Genomic DNA, 19,128 nt, shown 5'->3' on the forward strand with positions numbered 1-19,128 from the left:
ATAAAGGGTTTCATCAGTCCATGTGGCAGAGATACCAGCTGAGACATAGATACAAGTATACAACATCTTAGGAAGCATTTCTTACATTTTTGTTGTTCCTTTAAGTAGAAGAAACTTTTACAATTCCCTATACATTCTTTCATCAGATAACTTTCAGTGTGTATTTACCAAAAAAAAAAAGAGAGGCAAATTACAGTTTACTACCTCTGAGATTCAGCTTGATTTTAATTTATTTTCTTATACTTCAAACTTAAGCATTAGATCTCCTCATGATCCAGTCTAAATAACAACTATTAGATTTTTTTCATTCAGAAATAATTTTTTGTTATAAATAAACTATAAAATGATCAAACTATTCATATCACTTTCAAATCAGACTATATTTCTATAGAAATAATTAAGTCCATATCGTTCCAGTTAACTGTTGACTAACAATTAAAATTTGATCTGAACCATACTGTTCTCTAATTTGAAATACAGTGAGTAAGTTAAAATCGGCCTAACCTACATAGGGGTAAATAATAACTTTTCCCTTTACACAAATGAAAAATAATAACTTTTCCCTTTACACAAATGAAAAATCTGCTTGCAGAGCAATTTTCAAAAATAACATGAGTTAGAATATAAGCAAGGGTGCATTCATCATTTGATTTAGACTATGGAGCTGTTATGACTGATGTTTTGCTCTGTAACCAACTCCCATGAATTTCTTGTTACATCAACCAAATCAGCTACAAAGTGAGCAGTTTATCAATTTTATCTTGTAAAGATAAAATTCATTCATATTTGCATTCACATTAAAGAGAAGAAAATTCTTCAATTTTCTTTTGGTAACATCTATGGAAACCATAAAATCAACTGCAAGTGGACAATAACACCACAAAACTTGAAGAAATGTAGGATCCCATGTTCTGAAGAGAAAATAACTCCAAAACCCAAAACATTGACTTCGACTTTACCCGGACACAAAAACACAAAAGTTGGATCTCAATGAAAAGATTCAAACACACATGCATGAAAACTCAAATGTTACAAGCAGAACACAGAAAAGAGCCCATGCATTTTGGTAAAGAACTTTATTGGATGAGATGCTACTGGAAGACATGATGGTGGCGGTTCGGTCTTCTTGTTTTTTTTCCTTCTCAGTTGAAAGAATTGCTGCATTATTTCTGAGCATTCGGTGGCGAGGACTCCACGCTTTATCGTTATCTTCGGGTGAAAAGGGTGGACAGGTCCAGCGGTCTGGCTTGATAGATCCGCATTGCTATTTTCTCCATCACCAGGGAAAAGCCTGTAAACGAAGTATGAGCATTTCAAGAAGTAGACTAGCTTCAAGCAAGAAAGAAAAGCAAGAACCTATGTAATTTAATAACATATAGTTCAATAATCTTAGTTAAACATTCAGCCATCATTATCCTGAAATTCCAATGGAGACTGTTTTCTTTCCCAGGAACTCGTAATTGTCAAACTACTACAATCTCATAATTGCTAGAATAGTTAGCACTTGAAATGTAACAACAAAGTGGAAGTAATTACCAAACAATTTGACACAAAGAACCTACCAACGCCACTCCTAATCTCATCACAGGAATGATGACACTGACTCATTGAAAATATGATCCATCTTACATGCTCAGAACAATGCCACTAAAAGGAAGTAATGCAATAAATAACACTACTATGGTTGAACAAGAAATCTTTGACAAAAGGTTCAAGTATCAACAAGAAAAGGCAAGGATAGAAAATCGGCTAAATTCAGATGTTTTGGTATAAGTGAAAAACACATACCTGACCCAGCTGCCATCAGCTCCTAGAAGCTTGTTGGGAGCTCCCCAAACGACTGTGTCAATTCTGGCTTGGAGGATTGCTCCGGCACACATTGCACAAGGTTCGAGTGTCACATAAAGTGTTGTCCCCTGTAAAAATTTCCATAAGAAACTTGTAATAAAAAGAAGGCATCAAAAACATATAAAAAGTTATAATGATTACTACTATTTTGTGATTTCCAAAGGCCTTTAGTTTCACTGTTAGGTACAGGGTGGCAAATAGTCTTCCCTTTTGAAAAATTTCCACAACAGGTTTACAGATCTACCTGAATTTAGAACCAAACTAATCCACAAATTATAACCTGAAAGGAAAATCTGATGGGTCTCTAATTCAGGAGATTGAATTGAAGTTATCTAGCGATTTTGCAAATTTCCACTCCTAGAACACAAAATAGGTCAGACACCAATTGTCTAGATGAATGGCACAATGTCAGCAGCAATCAAAATGACAATGGCTAGCATGCTTGAGAGGAAGGAAAATTTACCGCAAGGCGCCAGGTTCGGAGATGATTAGAAGCCTCACGTATACAAATCATTTCAGCATGTGCAGTTGAATCTCTCAGCTCTTCAACTCTGAGGGCAAAAAGGATATAAGCATGTCTATAATATGCTGTAAATAAAGCACGGTCAGAAATGAACCAAGATTAGATGCTGTGAACAACACTCACAAATTGCAACCGCGAGCAATGATTTCCCCATTTCTGACCAGCACAGCCCCAACAGGTACTTCCCATGTATCTGCAGCCCTCTGAGCTTCCACCAGAGCTTCCCTCATGAAAAACTCATCCAACTTTCTCTGTTGACTTTCACGCTTGTATGCTTCTTCCCACTCATCGAAACTCTCTTTTAAGACTTGCTTGTTTCTTTGAAATTTCCTCCTCTTCAACTCTGCATCTGTACCTTCAATCCTGACCATTGCAGGTGGTTCCTCTATAACGGAATTTTCTGTCTGCTTTACATAGCTACCCACAGGAATTTGCACATTTGCACTGCCAGATATTTCTGCAATTGTGGGTGAAGAGTTATCATCTTTCACTATTGATGACTGGTCAATTGTTGCTACACTAGAAATATTACTCTTTCTGCTGTTTTCATTTTCAATCCATGCTACATGTTCTGGTTTGAGAATAGTTGAAGAAGATGGGGCCGAAAAACCTTCATTTATAAAATCCACTGAGGCTGTAGTGCTGGCATCTGATATTGTTACCTTGGCCCCCATCCTTGGCACTACAGAGCTTCCTTGACTTGGCCCAGCAGGCGTGTTGGGATAAGATTGATCAATAGGTCTTTTTATTAGTATTGGTTCTTGAGCTGTACTTGTGTCCCCTTTCCTGTCCATCTCGTCATCTTCGTCTTGCTCCTGACCAGAAAACCAACCCTCACTGCCTATAGAATCATTTGAAGAACTTCTCTTGCCTGATTTCTTAGTTGAGTTGCGAGATTCAGCACGTGAAATCCAACCCAATTTAACTATATCTGCAACATAATTCCACAATGACTTGCTGGATCTTTGTGCATGAGCAGTTTCAGTTCCAGTAAGAGCTACTTCTGCAGCTCCAGCAGGTGAGGAAACCTCCTCTCGTTCAGCAAATCTGAAAGTCTCTTGAGAGGTTGGGCCCTTGACATCCCACATCTCATCGGATGGCCCTTTCATCCCAGACCTAGATGAAGATCTCATTGCACCTTCTTCTATATATTTCTCATCTTTGTGCTTTGTCGTGGCATCAAGTGTGCTTGATTGCGCAGCAGTAGCTGCTTGACTTGTTCTTCGATGCAGAACTCCTATTTGAGTTTCAGAATGACATTCAGATGAATAATCTTTTTCACCTGAAGTTGATATTTCCTGTTGTAGCTTGTCAACAAACTCTCCTACATATGATGCAGAGGACTTCTCTAACCGAGTAGCAGACTCTAATGCATCATTTCTGACTAAGTTCATCTCATCTCTTTCAGCTTGATTATCAAACTCATCAGTCTGTTTGGAGCTTGAAGAACTTCCTAAATTACCAGCAAAAGTCATTTTAGCTTTTAATTGCTGATGAGTCTCCTCATTTGCCTCCTGTTCCTCAACCATAATGGAGAAGCTCCTTTTACCATTCTCTCTTCTCGAACCAGACATCTCCTTGTAATCAGACATCCTTTCAGCATCACTCCTCACATAATGAGATGCATTAGTATCCCTTTCAGATTCTCCTCTCAAACTATACTGACGTTTGACACGTTCATCCTCTATTCTCCTGTTACGTTCCTCTTGGGAATTGTCCCATCTTTCTGTATTACTCCTAGCAAATCCGGAAACTTGAGAATTGTTTTCAGCATCTTTTCTTAAATATTCTTGCTGCCCCATCTGCTCATGACCAATATTCACAACTGTAGTCGAATATACTCGGTTATCTATTCTAGTATCATGAATATTTTGTGAGCTGATTGCTATCACAGTGTCACTCTTGTTGGAATTAGAAACATCAGTTCGAGTTACATTCTGCATACTTAGTTGCGAATTGTCAACTACCTGCTGATTTAGTTGGCTATCCTTGTCCCTTCTCATCTGAAAAGAATTCTGAACTGAAGTAGATGAACTCTCCCTGTCCTTTGCCCTAGTTTCATCATAATGACTCCAAGAGTTAGAAACCCCATCAATATTGCTATTCTTTGCCAGTGATATCTCTGTCAGATTTTGTGAACTTCTCCTTGACTCAGTCTGATGCTGCTTCAAAGCTGAACCAGAATTCACTTGGGTATCAACCTTTGTTACATCAATCCTGCTCTTGGAACGATTAACCTCCTTTTCATCAATCTTGCTCTTGTAAAGATTAACTTCCCTTTCATCAATCTTAATCTTAGAAAGATTAATGTCCTTTTCATCAATCTTGCTCTTGGAAATATTAACTTCCTTCTCATCAATCACCTGTTGATCTGTTACGCTTCTTTTAGCCCGTCTCATCTCCGCAAAATTCTGAACCGAAGTGGATGTATCCTCCCTATTCTTTGCCTTCATCTCCTCATAAAGCCTTTCAAAGTGTGAAGCCCTCCCAACATTGGCATCATGGACTTCTGATATCTCCTTGATCTTTTGTGTGCTTTTCTTTTCTTCAGTGCGCACAACTAGTCCCTGATCAGAAGAAGTTAAATTCACTCTCTTATCGACCTTCCTCGCATCAGCCTTACTGTTAGAACTTGAAACCCATTTTTTATCATCCTCATGAACTTGAGATGTCCTCCTATCCTTTCGAGATCCTTCTCTCGATTCCCTTCTACCTAATCGTTCCTCTTCATGAGCAAAATCATTTCTTTCTGCACGAGCCAAATCAAATCTTCGTTCTGCTTCCAGCCGGTCATCGCTGCTGTGCAGCTTCACTTGTGAGCTCAAACCTTCTTCCCAGTCCACTGTCCTCCCGGAAGTCTTTCTCGGTCGCCATGAATCTTCCTCTGAGTACCTTCTGTCGACCACATTTTTCTCTTCATAAGCAGACTCTTCTCGGTCTTCACGAGCTGAATCAATCAAGAATTCAGCTTCCTCCTCACTATCCTCGCCTCGCCAGACTGCTCGCCGGTCCACTGTCTTCTTCTTCTTTGCATTAACACTATTCTTGAATCTTTCTCTACCATCCTTTCGCCTAACAGCGTTATAATCGTCCTCGTAATCATACTGCTCTCTTCCTTTACGATCCGAAACCCTAAATTCCGCATCTTTCTCGTCATCATACTCCCAGATTTCTCGAATCTCCCTTCTCACAACTCTTCCACGGCCTTCTCTAGAAGCCGGCGACCACTCCGAGCCGCAGGCCGAGCAAGACCCACTTCTCCACGCATCGCGATCACGCTCTCCCCTTCTCAAAACCCTTCGATTCTCCTCAACATTCGATCTAGATCGGTCGAACTCGCCACGATCCGCTTCAAGTTTCGATCTTTCGCACCTGAATCTATCGCAATCGCAAACCCGTCGATCCTTCTCAAGGTTCGACCTTGACTGCCCGAATTCGCCAAAATCCGCTTCAAGGCACGATCTCTCGCAGCCGACTCTATCGCAACAGCAGCACCTGATCTCAACCGACAGCGACGGGCACCGCCGCCACCCCCACGACTCCTTGGCTGTCCACCTCGGCCAGAGGCGGCGGCTTCCGGCGAGGACGGTCCTCGAAGGGGACCAGTAGAGCAAGCTCGATTGCCTCAGGAGGTAGCCATTGTAGAGTAGGAGCCTAGGGTTTAGCGCGAACTCGGCGGAGTAGCCCGAGGAGGAGGAGGAGGAGGGGACGCAGTCGTAAGAAATGGACGACTTTGCCCTCAGGGCGAGGGCCGCGGCCGTGTAGCCGCCGTACATGGCGGGGGTAAGGGTAGAAAAGGAAAATACTAGCGGGTGAAGTTACCGCTCGTAGGAGAAGAAGGTGATGGAGATAGTGGAAAAGGCAGCAGGGAGATAGGATAAGGTCGGGGTTCGGTGAGCACGTGGCGGGCGACGACTGGGTGGTTTTGGTGGCTCGGTGTTGGAAAGCGAGCAGCTTGATGACAAAGATGACACGTTCCGAGATCAGACCACGTGATAGATGCACAGCGAATCCAACTATGTCAACGTGATAGGTAATATCTAATAAAGCATTTGGTAATTTGATAACTAAGTAGAATTATATAATATATACAGATATATATGTTGCAATTTAATTGCATATAGATGATATAGTTTATAAAAAGGTAATTTTCATTTAATGCATCTAATAAAAATAATACTCAATTTACTTAGTCTGGACATTAGGATGTAATTGGATGTAGTTGTATAACAATGTGAAGAATATACTAACGTTGATTGCATTAAAAAAAAAAATCTATGGGATGTTTTACAAGTAGAACATCATCATTTAATTACGTAATATTTTTTTTTAAAATGTTTAGAAATGTAAATATAAATTTTTAAGTAATTGAGATTGTTACTTATAGATTTAGATATCTAAACTTACTATTTATAAATTAAGTATAATATAATAGATGATTATCTCTTAACCGGTCAGCGGAGCTTTTTCTATCTGGATTTGTTAATTAATAAAAAAAGTTTCCTTCTTTTAATGCATACCAATAGAGTTGATAGTATTTGACTTCTATGGTAGCATAAAAACAGTACTGCTCTGTTCTTTTCAAACATCTCAAATGTGACACTCTCTCATAATCCTTGTAACATTTATATTGTCCTTTTTGCCTCTCTGCTCATCCTAACTCTAAGCCAAATAGTTCCTCATAGCCAGCCAACTGCTAGTAGGTCTGCAATTCTTTCTCAGATGCCGGTTGTTATCTTCATTTAAATCAGCAACTAAATATTGAATAACAGAAGAGGTTTCTTAACTAGATCACTATCTTTTTTAGTTAGTGCTCTTTACTTTAGCTAGGCTTGTTCTTGAGCTATTCAAGTCCTCTTTAATTTCAGTGAAGAATTAGTGAACTAAATATGCTGCATCATTAATTATCCTGGTGAATCTTGATGTTAAGTGTAATTGGAAGACAAATTATAAGAATAAGGATTAGTTTTGAGATTTAGAAAAATTATTTTAAATGTGACAATAATTATACTCAAAGCCAATATTAAATTGTCGAATTCTATTATACCTATTCAAAATTATCTAAATCCACCGAAATTAATTTAACTTTATGGTTTCAAATGGAGGATTTAGACAAATTAGAATTCCAAATCATCCATCTAACAACTTTATTCCTTCCTAATTCCCTTTACCTTTGAAAAAAAAGAAAGAAGCAAACAAATGCACAATCTTATTCTCTCTAACAACTTTATTCCTTACTAAGAAGTAGCTCAAATAAGAAAGAAAGCAAACAAAACTTTATTCCTTGCTAAGAAGTAATGCAAATACGAAAGAAGTAAACGAGTGCACAACTTTATCCTCTCTTTGACCTCTAACAACTCTGATTCCTTACTAATTTCTACTGTTGTTCCTTGCTGAGAAGTAATTCAAATGTGCAAACAAAACTTTATTCCTCGCTGAGAAGTAACTCAAATAAGAAAGAAGTAAACAAGTGAACAATTTTATTCTCTCTAAAACCTCTAACAACTCTGATTCCTCACTAATTTCCATTGATGTAATTATATCCTTGATTAGAGAGAAAGGAGCAAAGAATATAGCAACTTTATTCCTTGCCAATTCACACATTGTTAGCAACGAATACTCCTTATACTTTTCATACTCTGCTCGCCATTCCCCTCTCTTTAAATCCACCACCTTCTTTTGCATGGTTCTCTCCATCTTTTATCCACGTTTCTATCTTCATAATTCTTTGATTGCTAGTATTCACCAAATATTATGGCGGAGGCATTAGCGCTTGAGGGAGTGAAATGGGTAGCATCTCCTATCATTGATAGCCTACTCAAAGAAGGCTTCTCCTATCTCGGCGTTGATGTCTCAACTAAGCTACAAAATCTTAAGACCACCATCCTTCCCCAGTTCCAGCTCTTGATCAAGGCTGCGGAGAGGAGCAATAAGCACAAGGGCGAGCTAGAGCTATGGCTGAGGAAGCTCAAAGATGCTCTTTATGAGGCGGAGGACGTGATGGACTTGTATAGATACCAACTCCTTAAGGAGAAGGTGTCTGATCTCAACACTCATCCTCCACTCAAACAATTTAAGAAAGTTGCCCAAAAAGCAAACTCTAAGGTATGCATTTTGTCCCCTCAAAAGATTAAGCTAAGAAGAAGTCTAAACAAGTTAGAGATGATTGCTACCGAAGCCAAAACATTCCGTGAACTCTTGGGAATGCAAATTGAAGACACCACTCCTAATTTGGGAACCGAAGGACAACCAAATGTCACCACCTCTCTCCCTCCACTTGAAGTGTATGGGCGAGACAAAGAGCGCGACGAGATAATAGACACGTATTTACTGGACCAATCTGAAGCTTCTAAAGCTAGAAAGTGCTACTCAGTTGTTTCCATCGTAGGCATCGGAGGAGCCGGTAAGACTACTCTTGCACAACTCGTCTACAATGATAAAAAAGTAGCTGATCATTTTGATATCAAGATGTGGGTTTGTGTGTCTCGCAAGCTCAACGTCTGTAGACACACACGAGAGATGATAGAGTCTTCTTCTATAAATACATGTCCTCTTCTTGAGAATCTTGATGCACTACAAAAAAAACTTATAGATATGATAAAATCAAAGAAAGTGTTGCTTGTATTAGATGACGTATGGTGCGACAAATTGGTGAATGAGGAAGAATGGGAGAAACTTCTTGCTCCGCTAGCTCACAATGGGAAGAAGGGAAGCAAGATCTTGGTGACTACAAGATCAGAGAATTTACCGGTGGCTTTGCACCCCCAATACAGTATGCAGTTAAGAGATCTAGAAGAGAATGTTATTATTTCACTTTTTATGCATCACGCTTTTGGTGGCGCCAAATTAATTGACATGCATCTACAAAATGAGCTGGAGGATATAGGGAGGCAGATTGTGCAAAAGCTGCATGGATCTCCTTTGGCAGCAAAAGCAGTGGGCGGTCAATTGAGCAAAAAGTTAGAACCCAAATTTTGGAGAGCTGCACTTGATCGAGACAATTTGCGTGACACTCAGCAAGCTTTGATATGGAGTTATCAGTGCCTAGATGCTCCCCTGCAACGTTGCTTCTCCTATTTCAGTTTATTTCCTAAAGGCACAAGATACAATGCAAAAGAGATAGTTCAGCTATGGATTGCTGAAGGTTTTATCAACTCTTCGAACAATAGTATGACACTGGAGGACATCGGAATGAGCTACTTTGATGAGTTAGTATCTAATTCTTTCTTGCAACTTGGTGACTATGAAACTTATTCTATGCATGATTTATTTCATGATTTGGCTGAAAATATTTCAAAGGAGGAATATTTAAGAATAGAGGATGATCACGTAAAAAAAATTTCTCCAACAATTCGCCATTTGTATATTTCGGATGGAAGTTTATTGGAAGATTGCATAAGTGTCAATAAAATAGAAAACCTACGTACTCTTATCATTGATGATGATTCAATTAGCTCTAGTGTCATCGATCATCTTTTGGTAGCAACAAATAAGTTTAAGAAATTACGTGTTTTAGATCTACCTAGCAACATCACAGAAACATTACTCAAATCTATAGGAGATCTAAAGCATCTACGCTACCTGGGTCTTTTTGGGACTGAAGGGGCTGAGTTGCCTGTGGTATTGGGTAAGCTTTACCATTTACAAGTTCTTGTGACTTCTTATGATTATACTTCTGCTACTTTACCAAGAATCCTGAAAAATCTTATCAATTTGCGGCAGTTTGATGGAGATGATGAAGCGCTGACAACGATACCATATATAGGGAGGAGGTTAACCTCCCTCCAAACATTACCAGAATTTCATATAAAGAAGGAGAAGGGTTATGATATAGGTCAGCTAAGGAACCTGAACGAGCTCCGAGGATCGCTAAGAATTCAAAATCTGGAGAATATTGAAGGGAAGTATAAGGCTGTTGAAGCCAATCTCAAAAGTAAAAAACATCTGGAGAGTTTGGAGTTGAACTGGAAAGAGGATGAGGAGAGTGACTCCAGGAGGGATTTGGATAGGGAGGTGCTCGAGGGCCTCCAACCACATCCACCCAATCTAACATATTTGTCCATCATTGGCTACAAGTCTCCCGAGTTTCCTAGTTGGTTGCCACTACATAAACTGACGTCTCTCGAGATTTATAATTGCAGCGCCTTGGAAGTTCTTCCACCCATGAGCAACTTGTTTCCTGATTGCTACAAGCTGATAATTTGGAATCTCCCCAACCTCAGGAAGTTGTCTTCGCTTCCTCCGATTCTTAAGGAGTTGGAGATACGGAATTGCATTATCACCGATGGGGCACTCTCTCAGTCCCTACAAAGGCTGACCTCTCTCAAATCCATGCAGTTAGATGGCATCAACACAATAACAACCCTTCCATCTGAGGAGATCCTGCATCACCTGAATTCACTAACTCGGCTACAAATTTCTAACTGCTCTCAGCTTAAATCGGTCGGAGGTTTGTATGCCCTTCCCTCCTTGGAAGATCTCAAATTTTACTCCTGCCCTTGCTCAGAGTTGGAGATGGTGATGCCAACTGGTGAAGGTGGTGGTAGGGCCATCCTTCCACCTTCGCTTCGAAGTTTAATGATATGGAGTTGCGATTTCACAGATGGGGCACTCTCTCAGTCCCTAGAAAGGCTGACTTCTCTCAAATACTTACATTTAGATGGCATCAACACAATAACAACCCTTCCATCTGAGGAGATCCTGCGTCACCTGATTGCATTAACTCATCTAGAAATTGAGGCCTGTGATTCGCTTAAATCGGGCGGAGGTTTGTATGCCCTTCCCTCCTTAGAAATGCTCTCGTTTGAGTCTTGCCCTTGCTTGGAGTTGGAGATGGTGATGCCAGCTGGTGAAGGTGGTGGTAGGGGCATCCTTCCACCGTCGCTTCGGCAACTCGACATCTGGGAATGTAGGAGCATGAAGAGCTTGATCGTCGCCGCCGGAGATCTACCCAACCTCATCAGCCTTGAATTCCGTGGTTGTTTATCCCTAGCATCCCTGTCACTATCTCGCCTTACAGCACTCAAGGATTTGAACATATATTATTGCCCTGGTATCTTGGCTTTGCCGGATCATCTGCCAAAGTCACTTGACAGTATTTCAATATCGGGGTGCCCAGTCTTGGTGGAGCGGTGCCGAAGTCCAAACGGTGAGGACTGGCCCAAGATCGCCCGTATTCCTTACAGAGATATTGGATAGATCCAAGATGCATGTTTGAAGCTTCTCTGCTTCTGCTGCTGCTTGCGATGGTGGTAAGTTTTTCTCCTCCTTAATTGGTTATTAATTCACATCAATTTGGATTTGTCACTGCCTGTGTTATTGCCGCATATATATATACATATATTATGCATGACCCCTGTTATTAATTTTGTTTCTCTCACCGGTTGCTTACTTAGTGCTATCTAGTTGAAAAGGAGGGGGGCTCTCTCTTCTTTCATAATTATTGACTAATTATTTTCTAGATCTTACAATTTAATTGATGTTATCCTCAATCTATGATTTGGATCGGGATCTACTTATGATTAGGAATATTTCAAAAAAATGGATGTAGAATAACATAAGTGGTATTAAATAACTTTGTACTGCTCTTGATTTGTGTTAGCTACACACGCATGCATTCAGATGTTCAATCAACTCTTTTACGTTCAGATGTCTGCCTGCTATTTGTTTTGCAGTTCTCAGCTTATTATCCAGGAAGGAAGGTTGCAGCAGTTGCAGTTGCAGTTGCCGTTGAATAAAAAAACTTTAGCTTAATGTCGTGGTTGTTATGATTTATACCCACAACTCTAATAATTAATGGAACAGTCGGTATGAAATGTTGTTGTTATGTTTGGTATGTCAGTGAATTGTTGTAGAAATAAATAATGGTGGAATGCAAAACTGCATATTAGTGGTTGTTGCATGTTTCCCTTGTAACAGATGTTATGTATTATTTGGTATCTGCCAACATTTGGAGATGCCTATCTCCTTCTTCTACCTTGGCTTCAATTAATGCCACTGTAATACCTTGGCTTCTAGTTTGGTCGTCAGTTATGATTGAATTAAGAGGAACTCTTGGGAAGCAGCAAAATCAATTCTGCTTCTTTTATTACTCAACAGTATTTGTTATCTATCACCACCTCGCAACCCTAAGATCTCCCACCCACTTTTTCGGTAACTTGTTTTTCTGAAAGTCGGCAGGACTGGTTGTCCCTTCGCCGACTCTGTGCTAAATAGCCCCCCAATCCACCTTTATTTAATAATTGTCTGATATTAGACCCGATGCCTGATCCGACCTGGCCCGAACCCACTCAGTTTTAACCAAACTAAGCTCAGCCGTAACCCAATTTGGGCCCGACCTTGAAATGATAATGAACGGGATTGGCTAAGTCTGGCCCAAGCTCGATATTTTATAGGCTAATAGGCGGTAAGACTATAGTATTCTAACCTCGCCGATTACCGTTATTTGAGATACACCTCACTTAGATAAATTACACTTAGACTCCTTAAATTATTAACCCAATTCTATTTATTTTTTTCTCACACATTGACCTCTTTACTTATAAAAAGAAATCTCCAAAATGTTCCTTTCTTTAGTTATCCATAAGATCTTTTCATTAAAAAAAATGAAATGTGATAGCTATTGGGGTTTGTTCATCTGGAACTAGCTATTTGATTCATGATCTTTCTCTACCGATTTGTTGAAAAGTAGGGGCACTTGATTTTGATTTGTGATTACTATCACATCTTTCTATCGGCTGAGATACATGACTGCAGTGCCAATCTTTGATTCAAATGGATTTTGGTTTAACATAATCGAGAAATTGACTAGCATAAATCGATTATTAAACTATTGAAGACATACAGAGTTATAGTCCCTCGCCCAGTCGCCCTACATTACATATTAGTTTCTAAATACTATAGATGAACTTGACAAAGAAGTGTTCTTTGTTAGGGTGTAATTAAGCCGAGCTTAATTAAGCTAAGCTCTGATTAAGCTTGAATTAAAATTAATTTCAAACGTAATTATAGGATCAAGTTTAAATTAAAATAATTTTAATTCAAGTTAATTTAAAGCTAATTTCAAGCTCGAATTCAAACGAGCTGATTAATACGTAATTTCAATAAAGTCCGATTCAACTATAAAATTATAAATATTATAAAAATATAAACTAATAAAAATCTCATCTTACTCATATATATTATATACTAAAAAATGAACTTGATAAAATTAGTTCACGATGAAGCTCGACTTATATTAATTCCAAGCCTATTATGAAGATCAAGCTTAAATTGACTCACTTTCGAACTAAACTTAAAGCCGAGCAAGAGCAAGCTCGATAATTTCGACAGCCCCCCTTGTTGTTTCCTTTTTTCTTCATGCAATTCTTTGATCTTATAGAAGGTTAAAACAACAAATGGGTGTTGTTATTTATAACCGAGTCATTAATGCTAATCTAATCGAATTAACATCTAAACCAAGCTTGGCGTTCTAATCATCTAACTGGTTGGTAGATTAAGAAGAAAACTAATATGCCAGCTCGATCACATCGCTAATTAATCACATGATCTTGGGTAAGCAAACTAAAACCTTGCTTGCAATGGCATTTGGAATTGTGGATTCACTTATGATTCAATCAAAGATCAAAGTTTTGAGATGAGTAGTGAGTGGGTATTGGATTTCTTCACCAAAGTTGGAGCTCGATAGATGTCCTGCAAGAGAGTTTTGGACAGAGATAAAATCGCACAAAAGCGCCAGTATATGGTACTTGATTTCTTTTATCTCGACTAGCTACTAGATCATCATGTTCACAAAGATTTAACTAAATAAATCTAGTGTTCAATTAACGAGTGGTTGAATGGCATAATTTGTTTTTCTTGCAGGGTGGAGAGATGCAGACTCCTACTAAGAAGCAGTGTTTTGTAGCAATAGGAAGGCCATGGCCAAGACTATTACTAGTCCATCCAAGGATTGTGAGAGAGTGTTGCAGCATAAAAATGGTTTCCTTCCGTCGTTTAATGCATATCAATAGAGTTGATAGTATTTGACTTCTATGGTAGCATAAAAACAGTACTGCTATGTTCTTTTCAAACATCTCAAATGTGACACTCTCTCATAATCCTTGTAACATTTATATTGTCCTTTTTGCCTCTCTGCTCATCCTAACTCTAAGCCAAATAGTTCCTCATAGCCAGCAACTGCTAGAAGGTCTGCAATTCTTTCTCAGATGTCAGTTGTCATCTTCATTTCAATCAGTAACTAAATATTGAATAATAGAAGAGGTTTCTAAACTAGATCAGTATTTTTTAAGTTAGTACTCTTTGAGTTAGCTAGGCTGGTTCAATTGAGCTATTACTTGCTAAGAAGTAACGCATATAAGAAAGAAGCAAACAAGTGCACAATTTTATTCTCTCTAAATAACTTTATTCCTTACTACGAAGTAAGTCAAATAAAAAAGAAGCAAGCAAAATTTTATTGCTTGCTAAGAAGTAACTCAAATACGAAAGAATATAGTAGCTTTATTCGTTACTAATTCACACATCATTGGCAACGAATACTCTTCATACTTTTCGTGCTCTACTCGCCATTTCCCTCTCTTTAAATCCACCACCTTCTTTTGCATGGTTCTCTCCATCTTTAGTTCACACTTTTATCTTCCCAATTCTTTCATAGCTAGTGTTGACCAAATATTATGGCAGAGGCATTAGTGCTTGAGGGAGCGAAATGGGTGACATCTACTATCATTAGTAGCCTACTCAAAGAAGGCTTCTCCTACCTCGACGTCGATGCCTCAACTAAGCTACAAAATCTCGAGACCACCATCATTCCCCAGTTCCAACTCTTGATCAAGGCTGCGGAGAGGAGCAACGAGCCCAAAAGCGAACTAGAGCAATGGCTGAGGAAGCTCAAAGACGCCCTTTACGAGGCGGAGGACATGTTGGACTTGTACAAATACCAACTCCTTAAGGAGAAGGTGTCTAATCTCAACACTCACCCTGCACTCAAACGATTTAAGAAAGTTGCCCGAAAGGTAAATGCTAAGGTATGCATTTTGTCCCCTTTAAAGATTGAGCTAAGGTGGAGTCTTAATAAGTTGGAGAAGATCGCTAATGAAGCCGAGAAATTTCATAAACTCTTACAATGCAAATTGGAGGCGTCACCGCCGCTCGTGATTTGAGGCCCCAAGGACAACCAAATGTCACCACTTCCCTCCCTCCACTTGTAGTGTTTGGGTGAGACATTGAATGCGACGAGATAATAGACAAGTATTTACTGGACCAATCTAAAGCTTCTAAAGCTGGAAAGTGCTACTCAGTTGTTTCCATTGTAGGCATCGGAGGAGCCGGTAAGACTACTCTTGCACAATGCATTTATAATAATCAAAGAGTAGTCAATCCTTTCGATATCAAGATGTGGGTTTGTGTGTCCCGCAAGCTTGACGTTTTTAAACACTTAAGGGAGATGATAGAGTTTGCTTCCGAGGGCGAATGCCCTCGTCTCGAGAATCTTGATTTGCTACAAAAAAAAGCTTGCAAATTTGATAAAATCAAAGAAAGTGTTGCTTGTACTAGATGATGTTTAGTGCGACAAATCGGCGAATGAGGAGGATTGGAAGAATCTCCTTGATCCGCTAGCTCAAAATGGGAAGAAAGGGAGCAAAATCTTGGTGACTACAAGATCAGAGAATTTACCGGTGGCCTTGCATCCCCAGTACAAAATGCCATTGAGGGATCTCGAAGAGAATGTTATTTTTTTACTTTTTATGCATCACGCTTTTGGTGGCGCCGAATCAATTGACATACATCTAAAAAATGAGCTAGAGGATATAGGGAGACAGATTGTGCAAAAGCTGTATAGATCTCCTTTGGTAGCAAAAGCAGTGGGTGGTCAACTGAGTAAAAATCTAGAAGCCAACTTTTGGAGAGCTGCTCATGATCGAGACAATTTGCATGACACTCAGCAAGCTCTATTATGGAGTTATCAGCGCCTAGATGCTCCCCTACAACGTTGCTTCTCCTATTTCAGTTTATTTCCTAAAGGCACTAGATTCGATGTAGAAAAGATAGTTTACTTGTGGATCGCTGAAGGTTTTATCAACTCATCGAACAATAGTATGACACTGGAGGACATCGGAATTAGCTACTTTGATGAGTTAGTATCTGGTTCTTTCTTGCAACTTAGTGACTATGAAACTTATTATGTGCATGATTTATTTCATGATTTGGCTGAAAATATTTCAAAAGAGGAATATTTGAGAATAGAGGATGATCAGGTAAAAAAAATTTCTCCAACAATTCGCCATTTGTATATTTCGGATGGAAGTTTATTGGGAGATTGCATAAGTGTCAATAAAATAGAAAACCTACCTACTCTTATCATTGCTGATTATTCAATTAGCTCTAGTGTCATCGATCATCTTTTGGTAGCAACAAATAAATTAAAGAAATTACGTGTTTTAGATCTACCTAGCAACATCGTGGAAACATTGCTCAAATCTATAGGAGATCTAAAGCATCTACGCTACCTGGATCTTTCTGAGAGTGAAGGGGCTGAGTTGCCTGTGGTATTGGGTAAGCTTTACCATTTACAAGTTCTTATAACTTCACACTATGGTGCTACTACTTCACTAAGAAACTTGAAAAACCTCATCAGTTTGCGGCATTTTAAGGGAGATTATGATGCACTCACAACAGTACCTGATATAGGGAGATTAACCTCCCTTCAAACATTACCAGAATTTCATGCAAAGAAGGAGAAGGGTTATGATATAGGTCAGCTAAGGAACCTGAACGAGCTCCGAGGATCGCTAAGAATTCAGAATCTGGAGAATATTGAAGGGAAGGACAAGGCCGTCGAAGCCAATCTCAAAAATAAAAAACATCTCGTGAGTTTGGAGTTGAATTGGAAGAAGGATGATGAGAGTGACTCCAGGAGGGATTTGGATAGGGAGGTGCTCGAGGGCCTCCAACCACATCCCAATCTAAAAGAACTGACTATCTATGGCTACGAGTCTCCCGAGTTTCCTAGTTGGTTGCCACTACGGGATCTGAGGTCTCTCAAGATTTATATATGCAACGCCTTGGAAGTTCTTCCACCCATGAGCAACTTGTTTCCTAATTGCCACAAGCTGAGTATTTGGGATCTCCCCAACCTCCGAAAGTTGTCTTCGCTTCCTCCGAGTCTTAAGGAGTTGGAGATACAGAATTGCATTATCACCGATGGGGCACTCTCTCAGTCCCTAGAAAGGCTGACTTCTCTCGAATACTTGGATTTATCTTACATTAACACAATAACAACCCTTCCATCTGAGGAGATCCTGCGTCACCTGATTGCATTAACTCATCTAGAAATTGAGGCCTGTGATTCGCTTAAATCGGGCGGAGGTTTGTATGCCCTTCCCTCCTTAGAAATGCTCTCGTTTGAGTCTTGCCCTTGCTTGGAGTTGGAGATGGTGATGCCAGCTGGTGAAGGTGGTGGTAGGGGCATCCTTCCACCGTCGCTTCGGCAACTCGACATCTGGGAATGTAGGAGCATGAAGAGCTTGATCGTCGCCGCCGGAGATCTACCCAACCTCATCAGCCTTGAATTCCGTGGTTGTTTATCCCTAGCATCCCTGTCACTATCTCGCCTTACAGCACTCAAGGATTTGAACATATATTATTGCCCTGGTATCTTGGCTTTGCCGGATCATCTGCCAAAGTCACTTGACAGTATTTCAATATCGGGGTGCCCAGTCTTGGTGGAGCGGTGCCGAAGTCCAAACGGTGAGGACTGGCCCAAGATCGCCCGTATTCCTTACAGAGATATTGGATAGATCCAAGATGCATGTTTGAAGCTTCTCTGCTTCTGCTGCTGCTTGCGATGGTGGTAAGTTTTTCTCCTCCTTAATTGGTTATTAATTCACATCAATTTGGATTTGTCACTGCCTGTGTTATTGCCGCATATATATATACATATATTATGCATGACCCCTGTTATTAATTTTGTTTCTCTCACCGGTTGCTTACTTAGTGCTATCTAGTTGAAAAGGAGGGGGGCTCTCTCTTCTTTCATAATTATTGACTAATTATTTTCTAGATCTTACAATTTAATTGATGTTATCCTCAATCTATGATTTGGATCGGGATCTACTTATGATTAGGAATATTTCAAAAAAATGGATGTAGAATAACATAAGTGGTATTAAATAACTTTGTACTGCTCTTGATTTGTGTTAGCTACACACGCATGCATTCAGATGTTCAATCAACTCTTTTACGTTCAGATGTCTGCCTGCTATTTGTTTTGCAGTTCTCAGCTTATTATCCAGGAAGGAAGGTTGCAGCAGTTGCAGTTGCAGTTGCCGTTGAATAAAAAAACTTTAGCTTAATGTCGTGGTTGTTATGATTTATACCCTCAACTCTAATAATAAATGGAACAGTCGGTATGCAATGTTGTTGTTATGTTTGGTATGTCAGTGAATTGTTGTAGAAATAAATAATGGTGGAATGCAAAACTGCATATTAGTGGTTGTTGCAGGTTTCCCTTGTAACAGATGTTATGTATTATTTGGTATCTGCCAACATTTGGAGATGCCTATCTCCTTCTTCTACCTTGGCTTCAATTAATGCCATTGTAATACCTTGGCTTCTAGTTTGGCGGTCAGTTATGATTGAATTAAGATGAACTCTTGGGAAGCTGCAAAATTGATTCACATTCTGCTTCTTTTATTACTCAACAGTATTTGTTATCTATCACCACCTCGCAACCCTAAGATCTCCCACCCACTTTTTGGGTA

At 39.5% G+C, this 19,128-nt stretch overlaps 3 protein-coding genes across 6 annotated transcripts; 2 read left to right on the plus strand and 1 right to left on the minus strand.

Annotated features, from left to right (window-relative positions):
* Positions 1-838: 838 nt before the first annotated feature.
* Positions 839-8,638, minus strand: LOC140792245 (uncharacterized). Its single transcript, XM_073143111.1, has 4 exons — positions 2,495-8,638; positions 2,312-2,399; positions 1,789-1,916; positions 839-1,291 (listed from the first exon to the last, which is right to left on the minus strand). The coding sequence occupies exons 1-4, from the start codon at positions 6,145-6,147 to the stop codon at positions 1,030-1,032; spliced, it is 4,131 nt and encodes a 1,376-aa protein (XP_072999212.1). The 5' UTR covers positions 6,148-8,638; the 3' UTR covers positions 839-1,029.
* LOC140792247 (disease resistance protein RGA2-like) lies at positions 6,121-18,983 on the plus strand. 4 transcript variants are annotated; one of them, XM_073143114.1, is made up of 5 exons: positions 8,099-9,579; positions 9,930-9,998; positions 10,094-11,001; positions 17,598-18,218; positions 18,642-18,983. In XM_073143114.1, the coding sequence occupies exons 1-2, from the start codon at positions 8,126-8,128 to the stop codon at positions 9,970-9,972; spliced, it is 1,497 nt and encodes a 498-aa protein (XP_072999215.1). In that variant the 5' UTR covers positions 8,099-8,125; the 3' UTR covers positions 9,973-9,998; positions 10,094-11,001; positions 17,598-18,218; positions 18,642-18,983. The 4 variants fall into 4 exon arrangements, with proteins under 4 accessions (XP_072999213.1, XP_072999214.1, XP_072999215.1 ...); XM_073143112.1 differs by having other exon boundaries at positions 6,121-9,998; XM_073143115.1 differs by lacking the exon at positions 9,930-9,998.
* LOC140792864 (putative disease resistance protein RGA4) lies at positions 15,043-18,165 on the plus strand. Its single transcript, XM_073144086.1, has 3 exons — positions 15,043-15,393; positions 15,682-15,696; positions 15,934-18,165. The coding sequence occupies exons 1-3, from the start codon at positions 15,043-15,045 to the stop codon at positions 18,163-18,165; spliced, it is 2,598 nt and encodes an 865-aa protein (XP_073000187.1).
* Positions 18,984-19,128: the final 145 nt, after the last annotated feature.

The sequence above is a fragment of the Typha latifolia genome, chromosome 7, assembly GCF_019914945.1.
Source record: "Typha latifolia isolate L0001 chromosome 7, TyphaL0001v2, whole genome shotgun sequence".
NCBI classification, from domain to species: Eukaryota; Viridiplantae; Streptophyta; class Magnoliopsida; order Poales; family Typhaceae; genus Typha; species Typha latifolia.